A 27506-nucleotide genomic window follows, 5' to 3' on the forward strand; every position below is an offset into this window, starting at 1 on the left:
AGTTATTGTCCGGAAACCAAGTGTCTTCGGACAACGCTGACGACGACTACAACATACCTGCCAACTTTTGAAAGTTCAATGGGGGTTTTAGTGCACGACAACAATTTCAAAGGTTACAATTCTTTGCAACGTATTTTGCACGTGCTGTTTTGTGGTCCAGAAAAAGTGTCATATTAGTATGATGAGCTTACAAGCCTTTTCTTTAGTTTATTTGGATCATAATGATTCTAGTTATTATAACAGTAGAAAATATGAACAATGTACCTAGAAAACCAGGATTTATTTTCTTGTGTAAGGATATTAAATGATTGTTGACTTTCAAATTTAAAATTATGCAGAGAAGGACCTTTATCAGTAAGGTTGGCAAAAAAGTGGTCAATACTGGTATTGACCATGCCAGTGGTAAATACCGGTATTTACCGGGAAATACTGGCAAATACTGGTGGATTGAAATTTTGAGTGGTCATTACTATAAAAACCACTATCTACTTGGTCAATTATAATTACAATTAATAATTAATTTATATAGAAAGTGTTCAAATCATTTTTAATCCTTTCATTTCTACTTCTATTGTAAATTCAAACAGGGATCTACATTGATTAATGTGTACATAATATTATAGTAAAAGATAAAAACTTTTTGTCCCTGCTTCAAATTTCCATTTCCAGCATGAAAAAGGTTTTTATCTCACAGTTAAATAGATATAGACAGGAAATAATTTATTGTTTAAGGGAGTCTTCTTATATCAATTTTTTTACAACTCATGTACTGTCAACTTTTATTGGAGGCTGTTGTTTTAGTAATAAAATTTTCACACCTAGCAATGCCAGGTGATAGGTAAAAAGACCCATGTAACTTCATTTCGGTGCATTACGTTTGCTCGCATTACCATTACATTTGCGCGCAAAAATCATTACGTTTGCGCACAGCTTTTGATTACAATTGCGCGCATTTTTTCACAGGTAAACTCAGGTAAAATACAGGTAATAATACTTATTTATTTATAATTTGTTCAACTATTTACAAGTATAAGTACTCATTCCGTTAGTCTTAGTCCCCTGTTCACCAACGATGAGGTGGAAGTGGGATTTCGAGCAAGATAAGTCCATTTTATTATGCACAAGCACTAAATCCTAGAAATATTATTATATACAGATGAATCTTTAATAAAGGTAAAAGTATTGATAAATTCATTACTTTGCATGTCGGTACGTGCTGAAACTCCATGTTTGTACCTTGGTGTAACTTTACTAATTTTAAAAACGAACACTATTAGTTGAAACACTTTTCATCCTGAAATATTTTCTATCTGTCTGTTATGATTTAACAAATATGGCTACTCATTAAATGCCGTGTTTTGAAAACGAAGTTTACTGATTGTCACCTTATAGTAAATAATCAACAAAAAGCATGGGTCAGGTAATTGTTTATTTTAATGACAGATGCATGCTTATTGCTATCACCGGATTTTTACGAGGAGGGTCAGAACTTAGGTCACTATGCATACGGAAAATATGTCGGCAAATTGCATCCTGCAGCAAGCAATTAAAAATAAGTAAACTTCTTCTAAATGTGGACAAATTAAAGAATTTTCCTCAGAAAAAAAGTATATGTACATTAGTTGTATAATGAAAACTATCCATTTAGTTTTAAAAAACATATATATGCATATATTTTTTTAATTTGAGGTTTCATATGACTAAGCTATACTACGGAGTTTATAATGATCACTTTATAATTGGGTTTATCGGACCACAGATGAATTATCACGTTGTGATTGGTTAAATGCCGTCAGGTGGTGACCCCCTATGAGACCGTATGGGGTTCATGACGCGTTAATGGCGACGTCATCTATTAATGTTGTTGTGTTTCATTGTTTATTTTTCAACAAAACGTCGCAGAAAAAGTCCAGCGTCCGATGAATTCGTTATACGGTTAACTACTGACCTACGGATCCATAGAGGGTGAATAAAATTGATAGGGGACTCGGCCTCCGGCCTCACCCCCTATGGATTTTACTAACCCTCTATGGATCTGTAAGGGGTCAGTAGCGAACCATATAACTTATATTATAATTCAATACGAACAATAACATATAATTTGAATTAAGAAATATTTTCAAAATTAATAATTGATAGTCATATTTACTATGAAAATACAAAAAAATATATTCAATAACAATTTGATTTAATTTTTATTTATATTTTTACCTGAGTTCACCTGTAAAATGAATGCACGCAAATGTAATCAAAAGCTGCGCGCAAACATAAAACATTTTAATCCCCAAATGCGCGCAAACGTAGTGCGCCCCTTCATTTACCTGTAGTTTTATGTACCTTTGATTTTAATTACCTGTAAAATCATACATTTTGAATAATCAAAGAGCAGAATGCTCTGAGGGATACGATTGCCATATAGTTTTCATTGACACATGTATAGCAGTTCTGCCAAATTAATTTTCATTAAGCAAATTCGTGAGATTTGGCCAAAATAGAAAAGATCAAGGAGGAAAAAAATAGATCCAAGGATACTGCTGCAAAAAAGCATGAACATGTGTGAGTCTCACGCATTTTTGGCAGCCCTGGCTTTGATAGTCCAAATAATTATGAGGTCTTGAAAGGCTATCATATTTTTTTTCTTTGACGCCTTACTTCGACGTCGAAAATGAAAATCCACCTGCCATATTCACGATTTTACAATTCTGACTAACTGACGTAACATTCAGAGGAAAACAACACAAGTTCAAAATCTAGCATGTTAGAATAAACTTGAGAGAAAACGTTTTTGATTGGCTTATTAATTTGATCATGAGAAACACAGAATTTGATTGGCTGATCACAATTGTCTTCCCTTGGGAACAGTTCAAAATCGAGAACAATCATATTTTTTCGTGTAATTTTTCACAAAATAGTGTTTTAGAGGGTTTTCCATGATCAAGATCGTGCAATCATGTCAAAGAGTCAAAATCAGGTAGTACACGCCTAAATCGTGAAAGTTGGCAGGTATGCAACAAGGTGATACCAATATACAATGTACAACCACATCAAAAAATTAAATTTGGCAGACATAACTGGTCAATACAACCATTTTATAAACTACATGTATGCCTGGAAGTTGATGTCTGATTGACAGATAATAACATCATGTAAAGTGCAAATTTAAGATACAATATAATGTAATGCCAACAGTAAATCTGAACACTTGAATATCTTAAAACCAGTCATTTTAGTAAAGTAATTTGACTTACACTTAAAACAATTGTAATGAAGAAACAAGCTTGCTTGAATGTCTTTAGTTAGTCCTTTGTGGGGTTAAGTAAAAACAGTGTGGCATTCTAGGTTTTTTGTCAGGGGAGAGCATTAAGTAATATATATACATTTGTAGTCAAATGAAAACCTGATATTGTTAGTAGAGGATGTCACTGACAGACTTGCAAGTGTTCCGAGCGAAGAAGGTTTTCTGATGATGAATAGTACTGCCATGAAACAATAAACAGACTCTGAAGTCTCCATGAAGAAGGCATGTGATATCCCCAGCATTATTTTATAATTGTTAACATTGGTATCCTAAATCCTATATTTTAAGGTGCAGTCTCCTGGTGCAAGATTCATTACACATATACACATGAAATGTAAGGAATATAGACCTTTACAAATGTATGAGAATCTGTCACATTTGAACAGGTACTCTGCTTTTAGACCAATATTGAGGTTTTTTAAATGAATGAGTTTTACAACTAAACCAATGGTTATTCAACGTCAATTGGTTCTGTGATATATTAACATTATTATTCTGACATTGGAAATGTTTATAAAAGCGCACGTATATGAAAGCTGTCTATTGACGTAGTATTGTGAAAGTACCATTTTCCCTTCATTACCTACTTCAATTCATTTCTCTGCCATGATATAAATGCTTTTTAACTGAATCATTCCTACAAAGATGTGTGCAAATAAAAAAAAACTGCTATCAACATATGTTGTAACTGGTGTCACATCTACATGCAAGATCAATGTCCTTCAATCATCAATGTCAATTTCAGGGTCACTAGTGGTCATTAGACATCCCTATAAACTCATGATCAGTACTACCGAATTCAACCAAAAAAATTATACAGCTAATACTTTGATCAATATTACGACAAACTGAATTTTAATGACTTTATTATAATGTTTATAAATGTAAATAATGTGGGAAGATCGCACAAGTGAAAGGTAAACTTTGACAGGTCATATCTGTAATTATCTAATGACATTATGTTTAAAGTTGGTGACTGCTTCGAAAAAGTCTCAAAGAATTTATCTTGCAGGAAAAAAATAATAGAATGTAAACAAACAAAAGCATGCGACTCTAATACGTGTTGTTTGTAAACCAACCAGTTTCAACTTCCTGCGCCATGTCATTATCGGTGCAATGGGAAATCTCGCGGGAAAAAGACGCGGATTCGAATTACCTCGGAGGTGGATCCAACCACGTGTCGTTTCCGTTTTAAACACTCAGAATTTAGCAAAAGAAATCTGAGAATAGTACATAAATAAGGGAAATGTTGAATCCTCTTGTAGTTTCCAACAAAAACTTGATTTTCCAGTATTCCAGAGCCATTTATCTAGTTACCTGTAACTTTCTATAAAAGTTTTCTATTAATATTATAATGTCTCAAAGATGTTATTGTTTATCATCGGGACATAAATCCTTGCCATGGACATGCAGAGATATATATATATTTACACTTTATCACAACTATAAGTGATTCCCTAACGACAACAGAATTTGTTAATTACCTTGTAAATTCTTCCAAAAGCAATGACAAATTAACATCAATATGAGTTCAAGAAAAAAAATCAAATATTGCTATTTAAAAAAAATAGCCGTTCAAAATTAGTTTCTTAGTGATTGAACAAAAAACATTTCAAGATAAAACACTCAAGTCCTTGTGTGTCTGATGACTATGTACTGAGTTGGATAATTGGATATTGATTTACGGAATATATTAAATAATGATAAAAAAAAAACATGGTGTCAGTTGACGGAAATTCAGTCAAACTGAAACTATGAAATTTGGCGGACATAACTGTTCAGCAGCAGCAGAGCTTCATCTTGCTGGTTATAGCATCGCCGAGATGATCTGAGCTGGAAGCCGAGTGCTGATGAGTAGAGGTTTGGCCACCTCTACCGTGACCCGCTAACCGGAGGATGTAATGGTACAGGGTCGAAACATCTGGTGAAGATTGGAACCATCTGAAGACATCAAAGCACCGGCAGAGAGCCAGAGAGCGACAGGGATTCAGAGATGAAGGAAGATGAGCAGTCAAGAGAATATGACAGCAGAAAATCAGAATACCACCATCTGTAAGTAATAATTAATTCAATACAACCATTTTATAAACTATGATTGGAAGTTGATGTCAGATATTAACATCATGTAAAAGTGACACAGGAATCGGAGCAAATTACGAATTTTTGCCCCTACCGCTTTTTTTCTTCATTTTTTTTTATTGCAAACAAAACTTGATAATTCATAATGAAATTTACATGTGGAGCAGGATCTGCCTACCCTTCCGGAGCATCTGAGATCACCCCAAGTTTTTGGTCGGGTTCGTGTTGCCTAGTCTTAATTTAGTTTTCTATGTTGTGTCTTGTGTTCTATTATTTTTCTTTTTAAGGCAAAAATCTAGATACCGATAATGTATTTTGTGGCTCTAGCTTTGGTATTGCTACGCGGCCATGCACTATTCTGTTTATCATTACTGCTTTGCATTCGGTCCTTCTCTCGGTTTGTGGTAAATACTCTAGAGTATTTAGCATTGATGTAACACTGTTGGTTTGTTGGTAGTCGCTCATTACAAATCAGGCTTATATTCCTTGCACATGTTCAAGTTTTATGTATGTTAAACTGATCATACTTACTCAAGTAGTGGTCTAACTAGCGTTGTGTTGCATACAGTGCTGAACTGATATTTCTTTGGATAAAAGCCCTGGTTGAATTTGCATTTTTAGCTATGCTCTCTATGTGTTCCAAATAATGGTTTTATGGATTATTACGCCTAGGTATTTTGCTGAGTCAACCAATTCTAAATTATGCCCATGAATGTTGTAACTTGTGGGATGCTGATTGCGCTTATTGTTTACGCGTAGGAGTTGGCATTTGCTGGGATGGAATTTCAGTTGCCAATCAGATTCCCATCTCAGCAAGTTGTTCATGACGTCTTCTTATAGTATATTTGAGTCTGCATCATTTTGGATCCTTCTGCACAGTACAGTCATCTACGACCATCTGCAAATGAACGAACTGTCAGCGGAAAGTCGTTGATAAACAGAAGGAACATGGGTGGTCTAAGTACACTGCCATTTGGAACTCCTGATTGGACAGGTGCAGTGTGAGGTGTTTTACCATTCACAACGACTCTCTGATTTCTGGAGCTTAGAAAGTGTCTAATCCATTGGTTGGCCTGCTGATATCATATAGTACTCCGCTTTGTACAGTAGTCTCTCATGGGGGAATTTATCGAATGCTTTAGAAAAATTAAGCAAGATAAGGACAGTTTGTTCGCCGAGATCTGTATTCTTAGCCAAGTCCTGTATTGTAGGGTCAGTTGTGATTCGCAAGAACGGTTCTTTCTACATCCATGTTGAGTGTCGTTTTGGATGCAGTGGGTGTCAAGATGTTTTGCAATACTACTGCAGATCATGTGATTTAGGATCTTGCATGTGAAAAGAGAAGAAATAGTTTGTGTTTTTTTGAAAATGAAAAGAAAATAATATATTGAGATGCAGAAATTGTTTTAATCAATTTATAGCAATTCCCTCAAATAAGATGTAATAAATATAGGCCAAGCCAAAATGAAAGAGATTAGGATTTTCTTTCATACAAAGGTTAGTTTTCTTTTTTAAATCCGTGTCACATTTTATTACCTCAATCAATTTTATTAATCAAATTTACTATGGGGTACCGATCGTGTCACAGATGTACAACCCAATCGATCGACTTACTTCAATTTACTAGGTGCACAATCGGAGCAGTCGTATCCCGCAATCAATACGATCAGGCCCTTGTTGATCAACTCAATCGATTCAATTACTTCAATTGATTAGGTGCATCGGCTCAATCGTATCCAACCAATACGATCAGGCCACGGTTGATCAATTCAATCGATCGTGTCAGTTGTAAATATACCCCAAACGATGCTGTGTCAGGTGACATGGGCTGGAAACCACCATGTGTTAAACAGTGGATAAATATTTTCAGACACTGGTCTAAATGTACAAAAATGGACAATAATAGAATTAATTATAAAGTTTTTAAATGGTCAGTGATGAAAGGTAGTTGTAAATTAAAGAATTGGTGCTACAAAGTTATGGAGATGTTGAAATCCTTTGATTTTGAAAGATATTGTAAAATAAATGAAAATTTTCTTGATAGTTATAGTATATCTCAGTTAGAAGAGAAAATGTTTGATAAATATAAAAAAGACTGGTGTACAAGAATTTTTTCATATAGTACCGGTTGTAAATTGAGAACATATAAACTTTTTAAACATACTTATAACACTGAGCAATATTTGCTACAGAAAATGCCACAGCGCCATCGTAGTGCTTTTTCAAAGTTTAGATGTGGTGTAGCACCATTAAAAATTGAAACTGGTCGATATGAAAGGAAAAATCTAGACGAAAGAGTCTGTTTTAACTGCAATATTTTAGAGGATGAAAAACGTGTACTTTTAAATTGTCCCTTGTATAAAGATCTAAGACATGCTCTTTTTATTGATATATTGTGTCATAATGATATGTTTTTAAACTTGTCTGATGAAGAAAAATTTATGTATATGTTTAAAAATACCAATATTTGTAATATTGTTGCCAAAACCTGCAATAACATTTTAACAAGGAGAAACGGTATTTTATATCATTAACTACTGTATTTGTAGTATTTTATAAAATGAATAAGTATTATTTGTATTTTAATAGTCTCTCATAATTCTTTTAAGAATGGCACATACATTTATTTAATTGTTTTAACTATGTTTACTGTATAATTAATTTTATAATTGTATCTTGTTTTAATCATGTTGTATGTGGTGATACTTTAATAAACTATTGAATCTAAATCTGGGGCCGAGTCAACGAAGCTGTCCTAGGACTAGGACATGTCTTAGGATGGTCTTAGGACACGTCTTAGTCCTGAGTCAGACTCTCAGGTTAACGAAAGTCTCCTAAAATAAGATATGTCCTAAATTTGGTCCTAAAGTTAGGATATACAAATAGGTGTCTTAGGATAGTTCTAAAGGTTACAATGTCCTAAACCGTAATAAAAACAACAAATATGGCATAAACTCAATACTAAAAATACCAATACAATATTAAACTATCATATACTGTTATTAGAATTAAATTAATAAAACAAAATATTTTTCAATATTTGTTAAAGATTCAATTGTATTACATTAAATTATGCTGTGCTTAAGCCCAAAAAATATTATCATCATAAGCAACATTTTTTTCGACTTATCAAAACGGTCCAATATTAATTTAAATATGGAGACAAAATTACTTCTTTTTTAATAATCCTGATTCGAAACATGTAATGAAATCGAGTGGACCTAAGTACAAAACTAGTTTACTATAATTGCTGCACGACTGTCGCATTTAACTAGGTTTTGTTACTATTTACCTTTGTTTTCGCATTAAATTTATTTATATCTTTTATCATATTTAATAACGTATTTATTAGTATTACGTTATAACTTTAACTTTAATTTTACGTTAATTGTTTTCAATATAAGAGTCATCCTCCCTATCTTTACATATAGGTTCTAAATTACAATAAAATCTATGTCATAGAAATCTCTCCATATTTTTTTCAATAAAATAAATGTGTTAGGATGGTCTTATGACCATCGTAGTTAGGACTGTCCTGAGACAGCTTTGTTTTACATCCTAAGACATGTCTCAGACACGTCCTAAGACCATCCTAAATAATGTCCTAAGACATATCTTAGGACATATCCTAGGATACTTTCATTGACACGGCCCCAGGTCTTTCCTGTAAAAGGGATGTTTTCGTAATGTACTTTGCACGACCTTTCGTTTGATATACGACAAGCATACCGTTTGAAACTTTTCGCTTTGTACACTTAATGACCTCATCCGCCTACACTTTAGAGTCCTACATATGTAACATAGACTTGATGATCTTTCAAGACTTGATGATATGCGACAACGTCATGTTCTAGAAAGTTTGATTTTTGCACTTAATAACCCCATCCAACTCATTTTTGGAGGTCAGGAATTTTATATTTGAAATGTACACGTTATGACCTTTCATTTGATATACAACAACCTTATCTTAAAAGAAAGTTTATTTTTTTGCACTCATTGACCCCACCCAACCCATTTTTTGGTACAAAAGCTTGTCCGGAAAAAAATCCATAGCCCCCCCCCCCCCCCCCCCCCCCCGAAAATCAAATGGTTGCTACCTAAATAGAAGTTATGAAACATGAAAATTTCAAATTGTTTATTTGGTGGTTTTTTTTTTCATTGAATGTTTTTGGTATTTTGGTCAAACATATAATCATGTTAAACTCTTCAATTTCATAAAATTTCAACCTGCTGTTGGTTCAAAAATACATGCCTCCGCTTGCAAAACTTCAAACTAAATTATCTCTGAAACTACAGCAGATATCTCAAATCTGCTAAGTGATAAATGATATGCACTTAAAGGACAACATTGTACAAAAAAATTGGGACAATTCCAAAGTTCATCAAGGTCACAATGAATCATCAAAAATTTGATACAATAACAAACTTGAGAACCGGAAGTCGTAGAGACATAGGACTACCACCATTCAACCCAGGACCACTTGACCTTTCAAATGTCACAAGGTCAAGGTCATAGTACACTTTGAAGGTCAAGGTAAAATTTCATCATGACCTGACATTGACCTCAAATTGAAGGTCTTAAAATACAGTTCATTTTTGCAGTTTATAGTAGGTTGCTATCTGTTACCTTTCAAAAGATAAACACACAAAACTATACTTTAAAGAAATTATTTCATTGTAAGTTTTGAACAGACGGTCGGACATTTTTTAGCTTAATGTATAAAATGTAGAGCTCGTCGAGGGGAAAATTTATACACAGTATGTATTCAGCAAACTCTTATAGTTTTCTTAATATGTAAGCTTGAAATTGCAGCGTAAAAATATTTTGCACTCGGTGACCTTTGACCTTGGATGTAAATTAAAGGTCACACGAACTGTCCTAGTAGATTTTTTACCTTTAAAAGATGAAGGAAAATAAAAATTATAGTTTTTTAAAATTAATATTCCATAAACTTTACAATAGTTTAAAAATATTATGCCAGACAGTTGTTTTGTAGAAAATATTTCAATTATAAGTAAACTTTTCTTGGCAATTTTAGCCATTTTTTTCTTAAAATATAACCATAGATAACTGTCCTGGCAGATTTTTTTTAACTTGTTAATTTTTTAAATACCCTGTTCTTTATTATTCAATTTAAATTTTAACAAATCAAATCAAATCAAATATTTTATTGTCATATAAACTTTACAGTTTGTGACCAACATATATTAATACAATAAACACAATAAACATATATACATACATATTAAACATACAAAATATCAACAGCATTAAAATTTATAACAACAAACAAGTTGTTAAGAGTCCCCTGCCCTCAGTTCTAATGACTTTTTCAAGAAGGATCCTAACTTATTTGTTTGTAAAGGCGATGATGGATTTAGTAAATAATGAATTTTTTCTTCTTCATTTAAATTATTAAAGTTCTTATTTTCTGTACATATGTGATGAAAAAAGTCATTTCTTAGAGTTTTATTATACTCACAAGATAGTAAAAAATGTTTCTCATCCTCTAGTATTTTACATTTATGGCAAAGACGTTCCTCTCTTGGGATTTTAAAATATCTCCCCTTTTCAATCAAGAGGGAGTGATCACTTATTCTAAATTTAGTGATTAATCTCCTTATCTGAAAATTAGATGTATTTAGATAATATTCTAGTTTGTAATCTTTTTTAAGTTTTTTATAGAGAAAAAATTTACTTTTATTATCGATGTTTTGAAATTTATTTTGAATTAAATCATATCTATTTTTCATTTTTAACTTTATATCGTTTTTTATTTTATTTACATCTTTTATGTCCTTACAAGTAGAAAGAATATTAAGGTCAACTTTAGTCTCTTTAACAATATTTTTAGCATATGTATACCATGAGTAAGTTCCTGTCAAATCTAGAGACTGTGCTAGAGAAAAAGCTTCCTTTAACAATGGATTAATATTATTATTATATAGTCTAGCTAAATATAAAAGGGTTTGTGTTTTAATAAAACATTCTATAGGCAATCTTCCTAATTCAACTCTTGCTCCTAAATTGGATGCATTTTTTCTTATGCAATATTCTTTAACAATATGAGGAGTTAAACAAAAGTTACAGATAAAAACGTATCGAAAAACTCTGTCCGGGTTTTATCTGTCCTGTTTAAATAGACCTTCCCATGTTTTTGGTACTTTAGATATACCAGATCAAATATCCGTCCTCAGATCCAATCCACTAAATACTGTGTCCAACGATGTTTCACGAGAATATACGAGAGGATTTTCCAGAATGACGCCATATGCAAGGCTAACACAATGTGAATGTCACGACTTTTTTTAGAATTAGAACTTATTGGCTGTGTTTATACGATACATGTAAGTTTTTTTTACACTATAGGCTCAATCTTAACGGATTAATCAGAACGGCGTGTCACGATAAGTTGTATGTTCAGGTTTAAACTTATTTATTTTTTAGCCAAATTTACATGGCTAAGAAAAGTAACATACCTCTCAAATGATTTCTAGCAATACAATGGGAAATGTACTGCTCCTTGTAACAGTTCCTGCCTAAGTACAACTACAGTCAAGAGACGGGTGCATCAATTTTGAATCAATAAACTACTGAAATAATCATAAAGAAAAATAGACAAATACCTGTTCGGCTGATGTTTTTTTATAACCAGTTCGGCAGTAGGCAGTACAAAAGTTATGGTCAGATTATATGTTTTTGTATACTGACTGACTTACGAAACACAACACCAAACTAAATCAGATTTTATCAAATTAAATGAATAATATAGCCACAAAAAGAAACGATACCCAGATTTTTATCAAAAATATCTATTTTATTTTCAACAATGTTTTTTGAGTTTTGTATTTTATGGAACAATAACATAAAAGCATACAAACGTATCAAAGATAACAGTTAAGTAAATATCAAATCATTCCTTATTGCACAGACTGTTTGAAGATGTCTTTGAAAAAAACAAAAGTTGAAAAGTTAATATCTCGTATGGCCACCTCTTTGAGTTGATAACAGCAGGCAATTTCCGACGCATTGGTCCAATCAAACGCTGAATAAATGCTTGTGGAATGTTATTCCACTCTTCCACCAAGGCAGCTCGTAGCTGGTTGACTGATATGGGTGGATGGTGATGTCTGCGTATGTGTTTGTCAAGTTCATCCCATAAATGTTCAATGGGTGATAGATCTGGCGATAAAGCTGGTCCTAGAAGAATGTCTATGTTATTCTGCCCAAGATATTGTGTGCATACACTTGGCACCTAGCATTGTCCTGTTGAAAAGTATGCCGATTCCCATGCCTTGCAATAAATGGTTGTACAATTGGAGAAAGAATTTCGTAACGATTATGAAATCCAGTAAGACTTCCATTTATGAACTTCAAGTTAGTGCCTCCACAATGTGTGATTCCTGCCCAAACCATCACACCACCACCACCAAAGCAATCACATTCATGCACACATGCATCTGCAGAGCGTTCATTTTGACGTCTGTACACTCTCATTCTTCCATCACTTCTATGTAAGCGAAATCTGGACTCGTCACTAAAAATGATGTTTTGCCACCTGACACGGTTCCAATACAAACGTGCATTTGCCTAACATAGCCGCGCAGATCGATGGCGCTGTTTTAGAATGGCTCCTTCTACTGGACGTCATGAACTCAAAACAACCTCTCTTAGCCTATTGCGTACAGTTTGGGCCGATATCCTTGGATTATGTCTCCCTGGTGTTTGTCTTGCGGTAAATGTTGCTGGCAAAAACCGACCCCAGAGGTGAGTGAATCTTATTCGACGGTCTTGGCATAACGTCGTTTCTCTTGGACGTCCCATAAGTCGTCTGTCATTATAGGACCCAGTCTGTGTTGAACAACTCATTTATCTATTTATTGTCAATTTGGAAACACCAAAATTGTGTGCAACGTCAATATGGGGCATACCTGCTTGTACCATTCCCACTGCTCTATCATGGTCATTTTGACCTAGACGTGGCATTTGAAAACGGCTTTTTTGGATGTCACCTTCAATTACCTTTTGTTTACCTGTGTTGACCGGATATTGAATCACCCTCATTTAATTTAAGACCCGTGTTCGGACGACATAAATGTGGTTCCACTCAAAAATCAAAAATACGCTAAAATGACGTTATTATTTTGTAAAACAAAAACAAAAGTGCAGTAACCTACAGACTTATGACTGTTTTCGAATATACAACTAGTTGCAATACATTTTTTTTGTTAATAAAAATTATTATGTAAAAAAATTGGGTATCGTTTCTTTTTTTTTTTCTAGTATATATTACACAAATTCATGGTACATATGAATATTTAATCAATCTTTCAACATTTAAGACAAAATTGACTGTCAATTGAGAAAGCTATGACATAATGTTTCATGTCAAAGTAATGAGGTACAAACCATGCACACTTACAGTCTGGTTTTGAATCTTCAGTATCAGGTGTGGCCACTGTTGTTCCGTAGGACAGCTTTTTATCTTGTTCGCATTCATGATTGATTGACAAAGGTTTCTGACTGTTTTGCGGGGGATGTTTTGCCATATGATATCTGTTGTAATGCGATACCATTTTCAGCCGTGGTAGTCGTCAGATTCAGACGAGAACAGCTGTCCAGCTCATCCCATATGTGTTCAATAGGATTTAAGTGGTGAAAGATCAAGCTATTCCAGAACATCTACTCCATTCAAATTCAAAAAGTTTCGAGTCAACCTAACGGTATGTGCACGTGCATTATCATGTTGGAATGACAATTGATTTAACTGTCTATGACATCGTAGCTTTAGAACGACAACTGGCTGCAAAATTTCATCAATATAGGGTCTAGCTGTTAATGTGCCATTGACAATAACCAACCGTGTCCGAAAATTTGTGTTAAAAGCGCCCCATACCATTACACCTCCGCCACCAAATTTGTCACGTTCAATCACAGTTATCTGGGTAACATTCATTTTCTTTGTATATTCTTGTTCTTCTGTCTGCAAAACTTACATTGGACCATGATTCATTGGAAAACACCACACGATTCCAGTTTCTCTGCTGCTGCAGTTGTTGCCTGGTCCATTGCTGTCGATTTCGTCTATAGTGTGGAGTCAAAATCATTCCTTTATAGGATCTCCTGCAGGGAATTTGACGACATCTCAGGATAAGGGATACTGTGTTAGCATTTATTGCTCTGCCATGCGTCCAGTAGTTTGTTTTGCGGTTGGCGTTGCCGTCGTGAATCCATTCCGCAAATGATGTAGTCTGATGGCATTTTGTTGCTGGGGCATTGTTACTTGTGGATGGCTGGGTCTCGGATGATCTTTTACTGTTCCTGTTAATCTGTTGCATTGAAATAAACAACTGATTGCTGAGTTGCTTACATTAGAATGTCTTGAAACAGCACGCTGACTCATTCATGTCTGTAACATACCGATGGCTTGATTGCGATTTTCATCACTGAGTCGTGGCATTACGAAATTTAAAGAAGTTCAATTGGTTAATGGAAGGCAAAGAATGTAACGCATCTTTTAGACAAGATAAAAAAATCGGTTTAAAATTTATTCAGCTACCAGCCATCCTGCGTCACACATTTCATGCTTCCCTCACCCCGTTATTACCTGACTTGCTCAGGTAAGGCAATGGTTGATTTTTACTAACCAAATACATGTCATGGATGTATGACAGGCGTACATAAAAAAAAATCTTTTATAGAAAATAAACCTTGTCAAAAATGTGTTTTATTGTCACTAATAGTCCATGTGCCAATTAGTATTTGATTCTGTAATTACGCACTTTACAGGCTAACGCTAGCAGGCAACTGGGGAGATTAAGTCACTTTTCACTCCTTCACTTCACTTTGTCAGACCGTCAAAATCAAAATAAAGGCCCTTTTTGTTCATCATAGTTGCTTTTGTCAGCAAATATTTTCAATTTTTATTAATATTTAAAGAAATTCAAAGACAAACGTTTTTTTTTTCTTTAGAAAAGCTGAACATTATTAAATTGACTTCACCATGTTTACAGTTTGATCTGGATATCTACTAAAAAGATAAGTTTTTATACGTCCGTTTACAGGACATTTATGGTATACTGTTGTCTGTCTGTCCGTCGTCATCATGTTGGACATTTACTCAAAAACATTTTAACCAATTTGCATAAAACTTTGGTGAATTGTTTATATCTTTTGACGTGAGCTCTCTTTCATTTTTTAATAAATTTTAGATTTTACGTTTCCGAGTTTTTTATTCATTAAAAATATCGGGATTTTCCAGTTTCGGACAATTACTCAAGAATGCTTTCACCAACTTGCAAGAAATTGTGGTGAATTGTTTATATTTATTGACATGAGCTCCCTTTCTATTTTTATAAATTTTAGATTTTATGTTATCATAAAAAAGGGGGATTTTCCAGTTTTCAGACAAAAACTCAAAATGCTTTTGGTGAATTGTTTACATCTATAGATGTAAGCTCCCTTAAGAATGTTGTAACTTTAACATTTTACGTTTCTGAGTAATGGGGTTTTATTCATTAAAAAGGGGGGATTTTCCCGTTTTTGGACAATAAATGGTTTCAGCAATTCTCATGAAACTTAGGTGAATAGTTTATCTATGGACATAAGTTCTCTTTTCATTTTCATAAATATCTAATATGACATTGAGAATTAATTGAACTTCATTTGTTTATATCCTTTCATTGGAGGGAATGCAACACAGTTTTGTACACACATATGGCAACAAAACAAGATTGGAAATCCAATTTACGATATTATAAATAATTATGAAGTTAAAACTATGGTGCACCACTTGGGCGCTTACATTTGTCCCTCTATACATAATTTCTAGTCGAAATGTGCAGTGGTGCCTGACCTTCACAATCTTTGTGAGGTTTCTTAAAACACATAGCCTGTACATTAAAATCACACCAAGTTCCGAAATATTTTGAATACATCATTGTACATGAACACTATTAACCATCCATTTTATTTTCAATGTTTGACCTCATGTCACAATGTAGCTACCTAAGGCAGTGTTACTACATGTAATAAGAAAATGTGTACATGTACAATGAAACAGCATGTAGAGGAAGTTGCCTTAGTTGGTATTTAGATCATTTGATGATTTGTATGCAAGTGATGTGTCACAATTTGTATAACTCCATTTCTCAAATAACATCCTTTATTTTTTCAGATTTTCCATTTGAAGCTGTAACCCACTTCCATCATGGCTTGTATTCATTACAAGTTTAAGAATAGTTTGGACTTTGATTCCATCACTTTTGATGGCTTACATATTTCTGTAAGAGATCTGAAGGAGTCCATCATGCACAGGAAGAAGTTAAATGATACAGATATGGATTTACTCATCATAAATGCATTGAATGCTAAAGGTACATATGATCATGGTGATACTGGTAGTATTATTATTCAAACTTGTCACTTCATTTGCTGTCTCACTTTCTATATACTTATTAAGAGGATTTCTTGGGGGAAAAAACACCAATATAACTGTAACCACAAACTCGTAAGTTGTACATTATATGTAACAGCATTTCAGAATTGACCCAAAAAAAAATATGTACACAAATTATTTTCGTTTGAATCATACTTGTTTAGATTGATATCTGCATTCTCATTGAAAGTTAGATCAATTCACTTTAGATCGATTAAAACTAAACTTCAATGTATAATGTACCTCTTTTGGTGTTTTAGTTTACATTGATTCAAGATCAATTCAAAGCACTCACATTGGGCTAAAACTGTTCCCAAGTGAACAGATCTAGTTAAAAACAATCAACATGTTCAAGTGTGAACAGGGTCTTGTATGAAATTGCAAAGTCCCAAATATTACACTAATTTATTAGGTTTAAGGATTTCATCAACCAGTAAGGGAAACATGGAATCATTAGAGCGCAAGGTCCAACTAACTAAATATTGAAGTTGTATCAATTATTTGTTAAAACAAACTTTAAAATTTTAATTAATCATTGTTGTCTTCTTATGCACTCCATTTTCTAATCCCACAAACCAATTGAAATTTGCAGGTTTTCATTGAATTTTGTGAAAATTAACTCTTACCATGCTGAATTGTTTTATGAAAATGTCTTAATATATATGTTATTTGTAAATATTGCAATTTTGGAAAATATGCAAATGAGATTTACCTTGCTGCTCCTGCTAATTGGTGAAAAGAAAGCAAAGATAGGTGATCAGGGGTGAGCAGGAGTAGTCCTTCCTGTAGCTGCATATTTAAGTAATAACTTGACAGACAGGCAGTGACTAGCCTTAGGCATGAATTTTGCAATATGTGTAGTAGCACTTTCTACAGGTGTCATACATAATGTACATCTGACAGTTGAAATCTTTGAAACTATGGAAAGCCATTGGACCCCCAAAAAAATGTGTTTTTGGTATAGGCCTTAATATAACCCCCCACCAAATCAGCTAACTAATATATTATATTATATATATAGAAAGCTACAGGAGGAAAGAATATTTAGTTTATTTCAATGAAAGTGTCTTTTTAAATTTTTCATTTGTGTACACCAAACTTTGAGACACTGGTCTTGAAAAATCCTGTGATTAGAACATTAAGTATACTTTTTATATTTCCTAAGTCTAGGTGTGGGTAGAAGATTACAGTGACCATTCCTCTTTTTTAGCTCACCTGTCCCGAAGGGACAAGTGAGCTTATGCCATCACTTGGCGTCTGTCGTCGTCTGTCGTCGTAAACTATTTCAAGAATCTTCTCCTCTGAAACTACTGGGCCAAAAACTTTCAAACTTTAACTGAATGTTCCTTAGGGTATCTAATTTATAAATTGTATCCGAAGTTTTGATCTATCAACAAACATGGTCGCCATTGCTAAAAATAGAACATAGGGGTCAAATGCAGTTTTTGGCTTATAACTCAAAAACCAAAGCATTTAGAGCAAATCTGACATGGGGTAATATTGTTTATCAGGTCAAGATCTATCTGCCCTGAAATTTTCAGATGAATCAGACAACCCGTTGTTGGGTTGCTGCCCCTGAATTGGTAATTTTAAGGAAATTTTGCTGTTTTTGGTTATTATCTTGAATATTATTATAGATAGAAATAAACTGTAAACAGGAATAATGTTCAGCAAAGTAAGATTTACAAATAAGTCAACATGACGGAAATGGTCAGTTGACCCCTTTAGGAGTTATTGCCCTTTATAGTCAATTTTTAACCATTTTTCGTAAATCTTAGTAATCTTTTACAAAAATCTTCTCCTCTGAAACTACTGGGCCAAATACTTCCAAACTTTAATTGAATGTTCCTTAGGGTATCTAGTTTGTAAATTGTATCCGAAGTTATGATCTATCAACAAACATGGTCGCCATTGCTAAAAATAGAACATAGGGGTCAAATGCAGTTTTTGGCTTATAACTCAAAAACCAAAGCATTTAGAGCAAATCTGACATGGGGTAATATTGTTTATCAGGTCAAGATCTATCTGTCCTGAAATTTTCAGATGAATCAGACAACCTGTTGTTGGGTTGCTGCCCCTGAATTGGTAATTTTAAGGAAATTTTGCTGTTTTTGGTTATTATCTTGAATATTATTATAGATAGAGATAAACTGTAAACAGGAATAATGTTCAGCAAAGTAAGATTTACAAATAAGTCAACATGACGGAAATGGTCAGTTGACCCCTGTAGGAGTTATTGCCCTTTATAGTCAATTTTTAACCATTTTTTGTAAATCTTAGTTATCTTTTACAAAAATCTTCTCCTCTGAAACTACTGGGCCAAATACTTCCAAACTTTAACTGAATGTTCCTTAGGGTATCTAGTTTGTAAATTGTATCCGAAGTTATGATCTATCAACAAACATGGTCGCCATTGCTAAAAATAGAACATAGGGGTCAAATGCAGTTTTTGGCTTATAACTCAAAAACCAAAGCATTTAGAGCAAATCTGACATGGGGTAATATTGTTTATCAGGTTTATTTCTATCTGCCCTGAAATTTTCAGATGAATCAGACAACCTGTTGTTGGGTTGCTGCCCTTGAATTGATAATTTTAAGGAAATTTTGCTATTTTGTTTATTATCTTGAATATAATTATAGATAGAAATAAACTGTAAACAGCAATAATGTTCAGCAAAGTAAGATCTTCAATTAAGTCAATTTGACCAAAATTGTCAATTGACCCCTTAAGGAGTTATTGCCCTTTAAAGACTTTTTTCACAATTTGTTCATCATGTTGACTTACTTTAAAAAATCTGCTCCTTTGAAACTGCTGTATCAATTTCAGCCAAACTTAGGCTAAATGAGTTTCAGAGTATCTAGTATAAATTTTATATTTTATTTCCTTGTATGTCAAGAAACATAGCTCCTATGGCTAAAATAGAACATAGGAGAAAATGATTATTTTTTTTGGCTTTTGAAGAAAATAGGACGATCCAAAAAACATTTAAATAAATTGAAAAGCCAAAATAATTATTGATGAGAGATTTAACCAAAAGAATTAAGGTGAGCGATTCAGGCTCTTGAGAGCCTCTTGTTTTTATTAAAAAAGTTATCCTCTTGTTTTTCATGTAAATTCATTAAACTTTTCAGCATACAAAGATGAAGATGAAATGATTCCAAAGAATGCCTCTGTGATTGTAGCCAGGATACCTAAATCTGATGCTCCAAAATCAAAAGGACCTAAAACTTTGTAAGTATAGTTTGTGTGTCAAAGTTTTTGTCTATTGGCTCTTACATTTCCAAAACTTCACAATTCAGTAATTTGAAAGCTTGAATTGGCTTTGGTTTTGATTATTTAAGTACATTCTAGTTTACCCCAGTATGTCGAGCTATGTCTTCTTGAAAAAAAGCAGAGTGCAGAATTTGTTAAACCATTGGAAATTATAAACTTCTATAAACACAAGCACAAAGTAACAGATGTACAACATGCACAAACTCTAGGAAAACATTAACATTTTCTGTATTTTGCTAATACGCAATTAATACAATTTGTAATAAAAATAAATTAAAACGACCCTATTTTATAATGGTAGGAGACAGGAAACAGATGATTATTTTTTTGTGGCCTCACCTAAAAAAAAAATTCTGTGTGAATAAAGCCTGTAAGATATAAGATGCTTGGTAAATGACGTCCATTATCACTGTACTATTATGCATATTTTAGGGGCCAGCTGAAGGACACCTACGGGTGCGGGAATTCTCGCTACATTGAAGACCCATTGGTTGCCTTCGGCTGTTGTTTGCTCTATGGTCGGGTGGTTGTCGCTTTGACATATTCACCATTTCCTTTCTCAATTCTATTGGTAATAATGTATTATTTTTGTTTCAATTTAAGAACATTAAATCATTACTTTATTTCTTTTGCAGGAAGGCCTATATAGAAGATCCAAAGCCAGTATGTTATTTATTTTTATAGTGGTATAGTATTGGGGTTAAATATGGGTTTTCAAAGGGGTTGCAGTATTATGTCATGAAGTTTGATTGTATTGTGTATAAATCATGTACAATTACTTTTCAGATATATATGTTGTTTGTTATGATAGATATCTGTTATGAATTAACTTGTGTTTTGATATAAATACAAAGTTTAATTATGTAAACATTAACCTAACATATTATATCTGTAAGAAGGGATATAAACAGTATGTAGTCTTAATTCCATTTTAAATTAGCTGTGACATACTTTTTGATAACATGCCAATGCGCTTTCTATCCTCTTGATAAAGAATATATAAATAAGAAGGTGTTTATGATTGCCAATGAGACAACTCTCCATCAGAGACCAAATGATGTAAAAATTGGTTTGTCCTAGTTTTGTTTTGAAAACAGAATTGCCCCTATTTTAGTCTTTGAAGTTTTAAATTAACTTATTTTTGAAGTTTTTTTTTCATTGATATTTTATCCCAAATACATTTTTACACATACATGAGATAATGACATATACATAAAATTATTAGTTTTAACTTTATCATCATAAAGCCCGTAGTTTTGATATTGTGCAGTATGTTATTGAACTACTTTTATTCAATGATTCCAATATTTCATGGTTGTAGATATGCATTGATTTATTTAATTTGAACTTGTTGACTTGAATATGGTTTGAGCTATCTGATTACACATCAGTCAGTTGAAATGATGTTATCTGTTTGTAATAAAAATCATTGTTCAGATTAATCTGGAACAAAACACAAATAATCATGAATGATTGAAGTTTGTTTAACACCTATAATACTATGTATATTTTGGCAAACTGCTACCATGCAAATCTATGCTATGTACATTTCTCATTAAATGTCAATTTATCATATTATATTTGTATTTTGATAACCAATATGTATGTTTATTGACTTGTTACCAATGTTATAATTCCTAGCAGTAATTATTGTATATCCGTAGGATTATTTCCCCTTAATTAGCAAAATTCCCTTTGATTGGTTAGCTATTGATACATTTTATGAAGAGGATGGCATGGGTTGAAGTAGTTTAATCCTAACAAAAAAAAATAACTGATTTTTCCCAGGGCTTATTTAAATCTGCTGATAGCTGTATTTTGAACTAGTATAAAGAAGGGTTGAATAAGAAATCTATGCAATTAGGTAGTTTGAACTTTTTAATATCAAATCTTTACAAGTAAAATTGCATTTAAAGGTGATTATACTCTTTCTGTCGGTTAAATCTGATTTTTTGGGGGTAAACGATTGATTGCTGTTATGTTTATGGTAATTTACGAACAGAAGAACTTTTTAAAATAATGTTAACAGCCGAAATAGCAATCTTCCAAAATAAATTGTCTTTATCGAATTTGTACTAATATTTAATTATCTGTATATCTTTGACTGTTGTTAGCTAATGATTTTTGTAACTTATCAGTACTCTTTAAGAGGCAGCTATATTATACACTATTTTGTTACATTTTATATTTACTATTGTTATAATGAATGTTTATTCCATATACAATCATGACAATTGTTATATCTTTTTTACAAAGATACTTTATGAGGTTTAATACTCAATTTATTTACCTTTATTGTTATTATGTTTCTGTTACACTGTCTTGGAAGTACTATTTTGAAAATAAAAGTAGACGATTGAAGAATAAGTATTGTTCATTGGATAGAAAATTTAACTGGGAACCAAGTTATCCAGTCACATCAATTTTTATCTTGTGGAGTATTTGTTTTTAAAGATACATTACATGTATTTCTGTTGTACATCATTTTCACACAGATTCAGTTGCTTCCATAGGTGTTAATTATACCCTTAGGCATACTAAATATAAAAATTATGAGAATTAATATGATTACCATTGATATATAAAAAAGAAGATGTGGTATGATTGCCAATGAGACGACACTCCACAAGAGATCAAATGACATAGAAATTATTAACTATAGGTCACAGTACGGCCTTCAACAATGAGCAAAGCCCATACTTCATAATGAGCTATGAAAGGCCCCAAAATGACAACGTCAAACACTTCAAAGAGAAAACTAACAGTCTAATTTATGTACAGACAAGTACCAATAAAGTACTACAGAAAAAGATTGAGCAATTATCAGTCACCGTAAAGTTTCCAACAATGAGCTAAACCCATAGTTAGCTTTGAAATCTTTATAAGAGTTTGTTTGTATGTGCATGTGTCTAACATCCTACGTGGTCTTATGTTTGTCAAACATGTTATTTTGATTTGATTATTATTTTAAGATCTATGTTTAAGCATATGCAGGTGACACTGTCTTTATCGAAAAATGTTATTCATGTGTAGATGATAAAAAATAACATTCTTATCTTTATATTATATGTCTGATGAGTTGACAAAATTGTTTTAATTCTACAAAAATAAAAAAAAACAAATATGAGTGTTTCTCTGTATGTCAAACTGAAATTATGACGGATACAATGTATTTGTAAATTAAAAATTCATGGAAAACTGTATGAGAACTACATAGAACCATATATTAACTATGTAATTATAAGACATTTGATACATAACTGAACTGCAGAACTGTGGAAACCATGTGATGAACTTTATAAACATTATCCATGAACTAAACTGATCAGTTATATAAACTTTACGTGATATGATGCTAAATGAACTTTACATAATATGGTGTTCGATGAACTTTATAATCCAGAGTTGACATGGATTTCCAATTGCTGAATTATTACAAATGGAGGACGTACAATACGAGGATATCATTTATCTACAATGATCTTGATATCATCTGTCAAATAAAAAATACACCAGTATCTCTCTTTGTTTCATTGTTGGTGTGTATGATTGTGTGTGAGAGTACAGTATTATGCTCTGTCCAGAAACTACAACAACAACAGTGAGCAAAGAAGAACCAATAGAACAGCTATACACAGACCCAGAGCTAATACTGTAATGATCTGTTTTTACATTATTTTGGGTGACTTGTCAAGAACAAGGTAGGGAATTAATAATTGTCCTTTAAACTGTTTCAGAGATCTACTTAAAAGATGATTTATTTCATTCTTGAATATTCATGTTAGTCTTGTATTTTGGTTATATATATGAAAAAGATCAAGGAGTTTTTACGTTAAATCTCGCACAAGGTTCACTTCAGAATGTATCAATTGACAAGATGGTTTCTATCACTATAGAACAAAAAACAAATATTAATCTTTTCAGTACATCAGAAATTATTACTCCGAGAAAATAAGCATTTTGAGCATTCTTTCACCTATCCCTAGGTGATGGAATGCCTTTATGTTATTTTTCACAACATTTTAGAATTTTCAGTTTCAATACTCTCCTAGCTTCCACTCTATATTAAATTTGGTCTTACAACTGATTCCAACATCACTGATTGGACTTGTGTAGACTAAGTATGTGACTATTATATGAAAATACAGACCTGATATCAATACTGAGTTTCTACATTGATTATCCAATTTATTTGGAAGGTTTTTATACGAACGCAAAAAAAAATTTCGTTCATATATTGGTATCACGTCGTCATCAGTGTTGTCCGAACACAATTAGTTTCTGGACAATTACTTTAGTTTCAGTGAACAGATCTCTATGAAATTTAAACTCAAGGTTTATAACCTCATAAGGAAGGTTTGGGGGTTATGGTCCCAACAGTTAAGAAACAAGGGGCCCAAAAGGGGTCAAATAAATATTTTTCTAGTTTCCTGACAATAACTCACACATGTGTGTAAGTGTATGGATCTTATTAAGATTTTACCACAAAGTTCCATACCAAAAAAGGAAGGTTGGGATTGCTTTTGGGGGTTATGCCTTATGGTCCAAACTGGTTAGGAATTAGGGGCCAAAAACAATACTTTTCTAATACTTTGTATAGATTGCTTATTTCTTGACCAATTTCAATGGGGTTTTATTCTTGAATTCTTGGGGTTCTTGAATCTAACCTTGTACAAGGTTTTGGAATTTGGTCCCTGTTTTTAAATTGGTCCAAAGGGTCCAAAATTAATCTTTTTTTGATTTCTATGAAAATTGAATTATTAACAAATGATTAAGGTTCTTTGATATCCTGAATCTAACTGTGTTTTAAGATTTAATTTTTTCCCCCCCTTTTTAAATTGGTCTACATTAAGGTCGAAAGGGTCCAAAATTTAATTTTGTTTGAATTGAACAAAAATTGAATCCTTGTGTTTTTTTGATATGCTGAATTTAAACATGTATTTAGATTTTGATTATGGGCCCAGTTTTCAAGTTGGTCCAAATTGGGATTTAACTTAGTTTTATTTCAACAAAAATTAAATGTTAGGAGTTATTTGATATGGTGAATCTGATTTTTTTTTTATTTTTGGGCGCTGTTTTTGAATCAGTCCACATTCAGGTCAAAAGGGTCCAAATTTAAACTTTGTTTGATTTCATCAAAAATTGAATTCTTTGATATGCTGAATCAATCCATGTATTTAGATTTTTTATATTGGACCATAATAGGTAAATTAAAAATTTTTAAGTTCACATTCACTCTATGTCAGAAGCCTATGCTGTGTCAAAAATTTAATCACAATCCTAATTCAGAGATGTATCAAGCTTGAATTTTGTGTCCATACTAGCCCCAATTGTTCAGTTTTCGACCTCTGTGGTCGTATCAAGCTGCACCCTGTGGAGAATTTTATTTATCAGATATATCTTGGAAGGGTGTTTGAAAATTTGTGCATACTTTACGAAAGATATGAAAATGTCATGTCTCAAAATTTACACATTGATCTGGATCGCCAGCCTAAGAATGTTTGAACCATTATTCCTATAAATTTATGGAAAACACAAGTTATGTTCCAAGTGTTTCCAGAAGGACAGTGGGGTAAAAGCACCTATCCGTTTGATTTAACAGTATTTTAGACTTCAAATATATTCAATCATGTCAATATATAGTCATTTACATCTACCACTATTTGTCCTGAACATGCATGAAATATTTGCCACTGGATGTTAAGCAATCAAAATTCAATCGGTCAGTTACCACTACCCACAATAATAATATATTTTGCAAAAATATCTTTCACGTTTCAATTGGTACACCAAAAAGAAGGAACCCTGTTGTATAAAAAGGCCATGTTTCTATATTTACAGACATAAAAGCATGTGACAAATATATAACATGGCATATATCATATGACTTATCACCTTAAGATACTTCATGTACTTTCATGCCAATACATGACTATAAGACCTGTTAATTTGTTGATTTTTAAAGAAAGCTTTTGTGGATAGAACTCTTTATCTTTTGACATACAAGTAGACTTGTCATTCTTGATAATAAAGTTAAAACAACCTGACAGTTTAAACTACACACAAGAACCCCATAATGGTCATTTGTAAAACTTCTAATATTTATTCCTCGCTGCTAGGCTAAGGGGGGCATTTTAAAAGTGTTACCCTTGTCAGTTGTGTCTGTGGCGTCTTTCATTTATGTCCTCAAAATTAGTTTCAGTTCTCTAATTATCGTTTGTCTCAACCAAATGTTATACAACTACTCAATGCATAGATCAAATTTGAATTTGGTTTGAGTCATTTTTACTGCTTTAGAGTTTTGCCCTTTTCAAATGGAAAAATTGTTATTCTTTTAACCACAAAACTTGATGAGTTTTGAATTTGGGTGGCGTCACTTTTATTGTTCTTGAGTTGTGTCCCTTTGTGACAATACACGCAAGAGGGGACATCATCTCTTTCATAGACACCTCCTCCATTTTTGTCCCCTGAGCACACTTTAGCGACGGACATAGAAATATGGTGATTAACGGCATGTCAACATGGTCATCTGCAGTCCATCTTTCTTCTACATCGGGTATACGGATAACATTAAACAATTAACGTTTACAAACTCCTGGTACCCTGCTTCTGTTGTGAGCAAAATGTTATGTTCTAATGACTGATTATGTCTTAGTTCAATTAGGGGTCCTCATCACAGTTGCATTAAAGTCATGCTAAATCATTCAAAAACAAATTCAGCTAAAATCACCTGTTAAGTTCAATATTAATATAAACTGCAGGGTAAAAACATCATTTGTTCCTTGTATGATTGAAAATATAAAGTTGATGCTCACTATCAATGAGGAGAAAATCTTGGCAAGCCTCACTTCTCTTATATTCTAAAGCTCGAACAAATATTTTATATTTTCATACACTGCATGAATAATGTGTATTTTTGGGAAGTAAGCTGGGTCACAGACTTCCAATTTTTTGGCAAGTTTTGTATCAGAAGTTAGACCTGAATTGCCATAATGACTTACACCAAATGTAGGTGACCTGACATTTGAACTCATGTTTGAATTATAAATCTTTACAAACTTGTCCACAATAAATTTTGTATTTCTGTCCGTAGACTATGAGTTGTAAACCAGCCTGACAAACATATGATTAGCTAAAAGTCTGAAATGGTGATCAGATGAATGATTGAACAAATAATCATATACACAAGTTAGAAATCAGACTCAAATATATCATAAGTTAATACCAGATAAATCAGTCATTCATGTTTATAGTAACTACAGCCATGTATCACTTAAATGTACTCTGATTTTATTGATTATGTGAATCCCATTTTAAGTATGAATTATATATGTTTCTTGAATACTGCAAATTGAGAAATTATCCAAGCATATATTAATTGCAATTTTTGAAGAAAGGACAAAAATTTGAGCAGATT

The 27506-nt window shown here is 32.7% G+C and overlaps 2 protein-coding genes across 3 annotated transcripts in view; one reads left to right on the forward strand and one right to left on the reverse strand.

The window, feature by feature from the left end:
- The window catches only part of LOC139487778 (probable helicase with zinc finger domain), a 67300-nt gene extending 62845 nt beyond the window's left edge, over positions 1-4455 (reverse strand). Inside the window, exon 1 of the mRNA XM_071272856.1 lies at positions 4378-4455. The gene's annotated coding sequence lies outside the window, so the exon portion shown is untranslated. The remainder of the gene's footprint in view (positions 1-4377) is intronic.
- Positions 4456-11581: 7126 nt separating this feature from the next.
- LOC139489603 (E3 ubiquitin-protein ligase RBBP6-like) overlaps positions 11582-27506 on the forward strand; it is a 37883-nt gene continuing 21958 nt past the window's right edge. Inside the window, exons 1-4 of one of the 2 annotated variants that reach the window (XM_071276201.1) lie at positions 11582-11725; positions 16555-16753; positions 19948-20047; positions 20725-20752. In XM_071276201.1, coding sequence (XP_071132302.1) covers positions 16588-16753; positions 19948-20047; positions 20725-20752 — 294 coding nt within the window. In that variant the 5' untranslated portion in view covers positions 11582-11725; positions 16555-16587. Of the gene's footprint in view, positions 11726-13836; positions 14102-16554; positions 16754-19947; positions 20048-20724; positions 20753-27506 lie in introns of those variants that run through there. The other variant, XM_071276202.1, reaches the window with a different exon arrangement.

The sequence above is a fragment of the Mytilus edulis genome, chromosome 9 (assembly GCF_963676685.1).
Source record: "Mytilus edulis chromosome 9, xbMytEdul2.2, whole genome shotgun sequence".
Taxonomy (NCBI): Eukaryota; Metazoa; Mollusca; class Bivalvia; order Mytilida; family Mytilidae; genus Mytilus; species Mytilus edulis.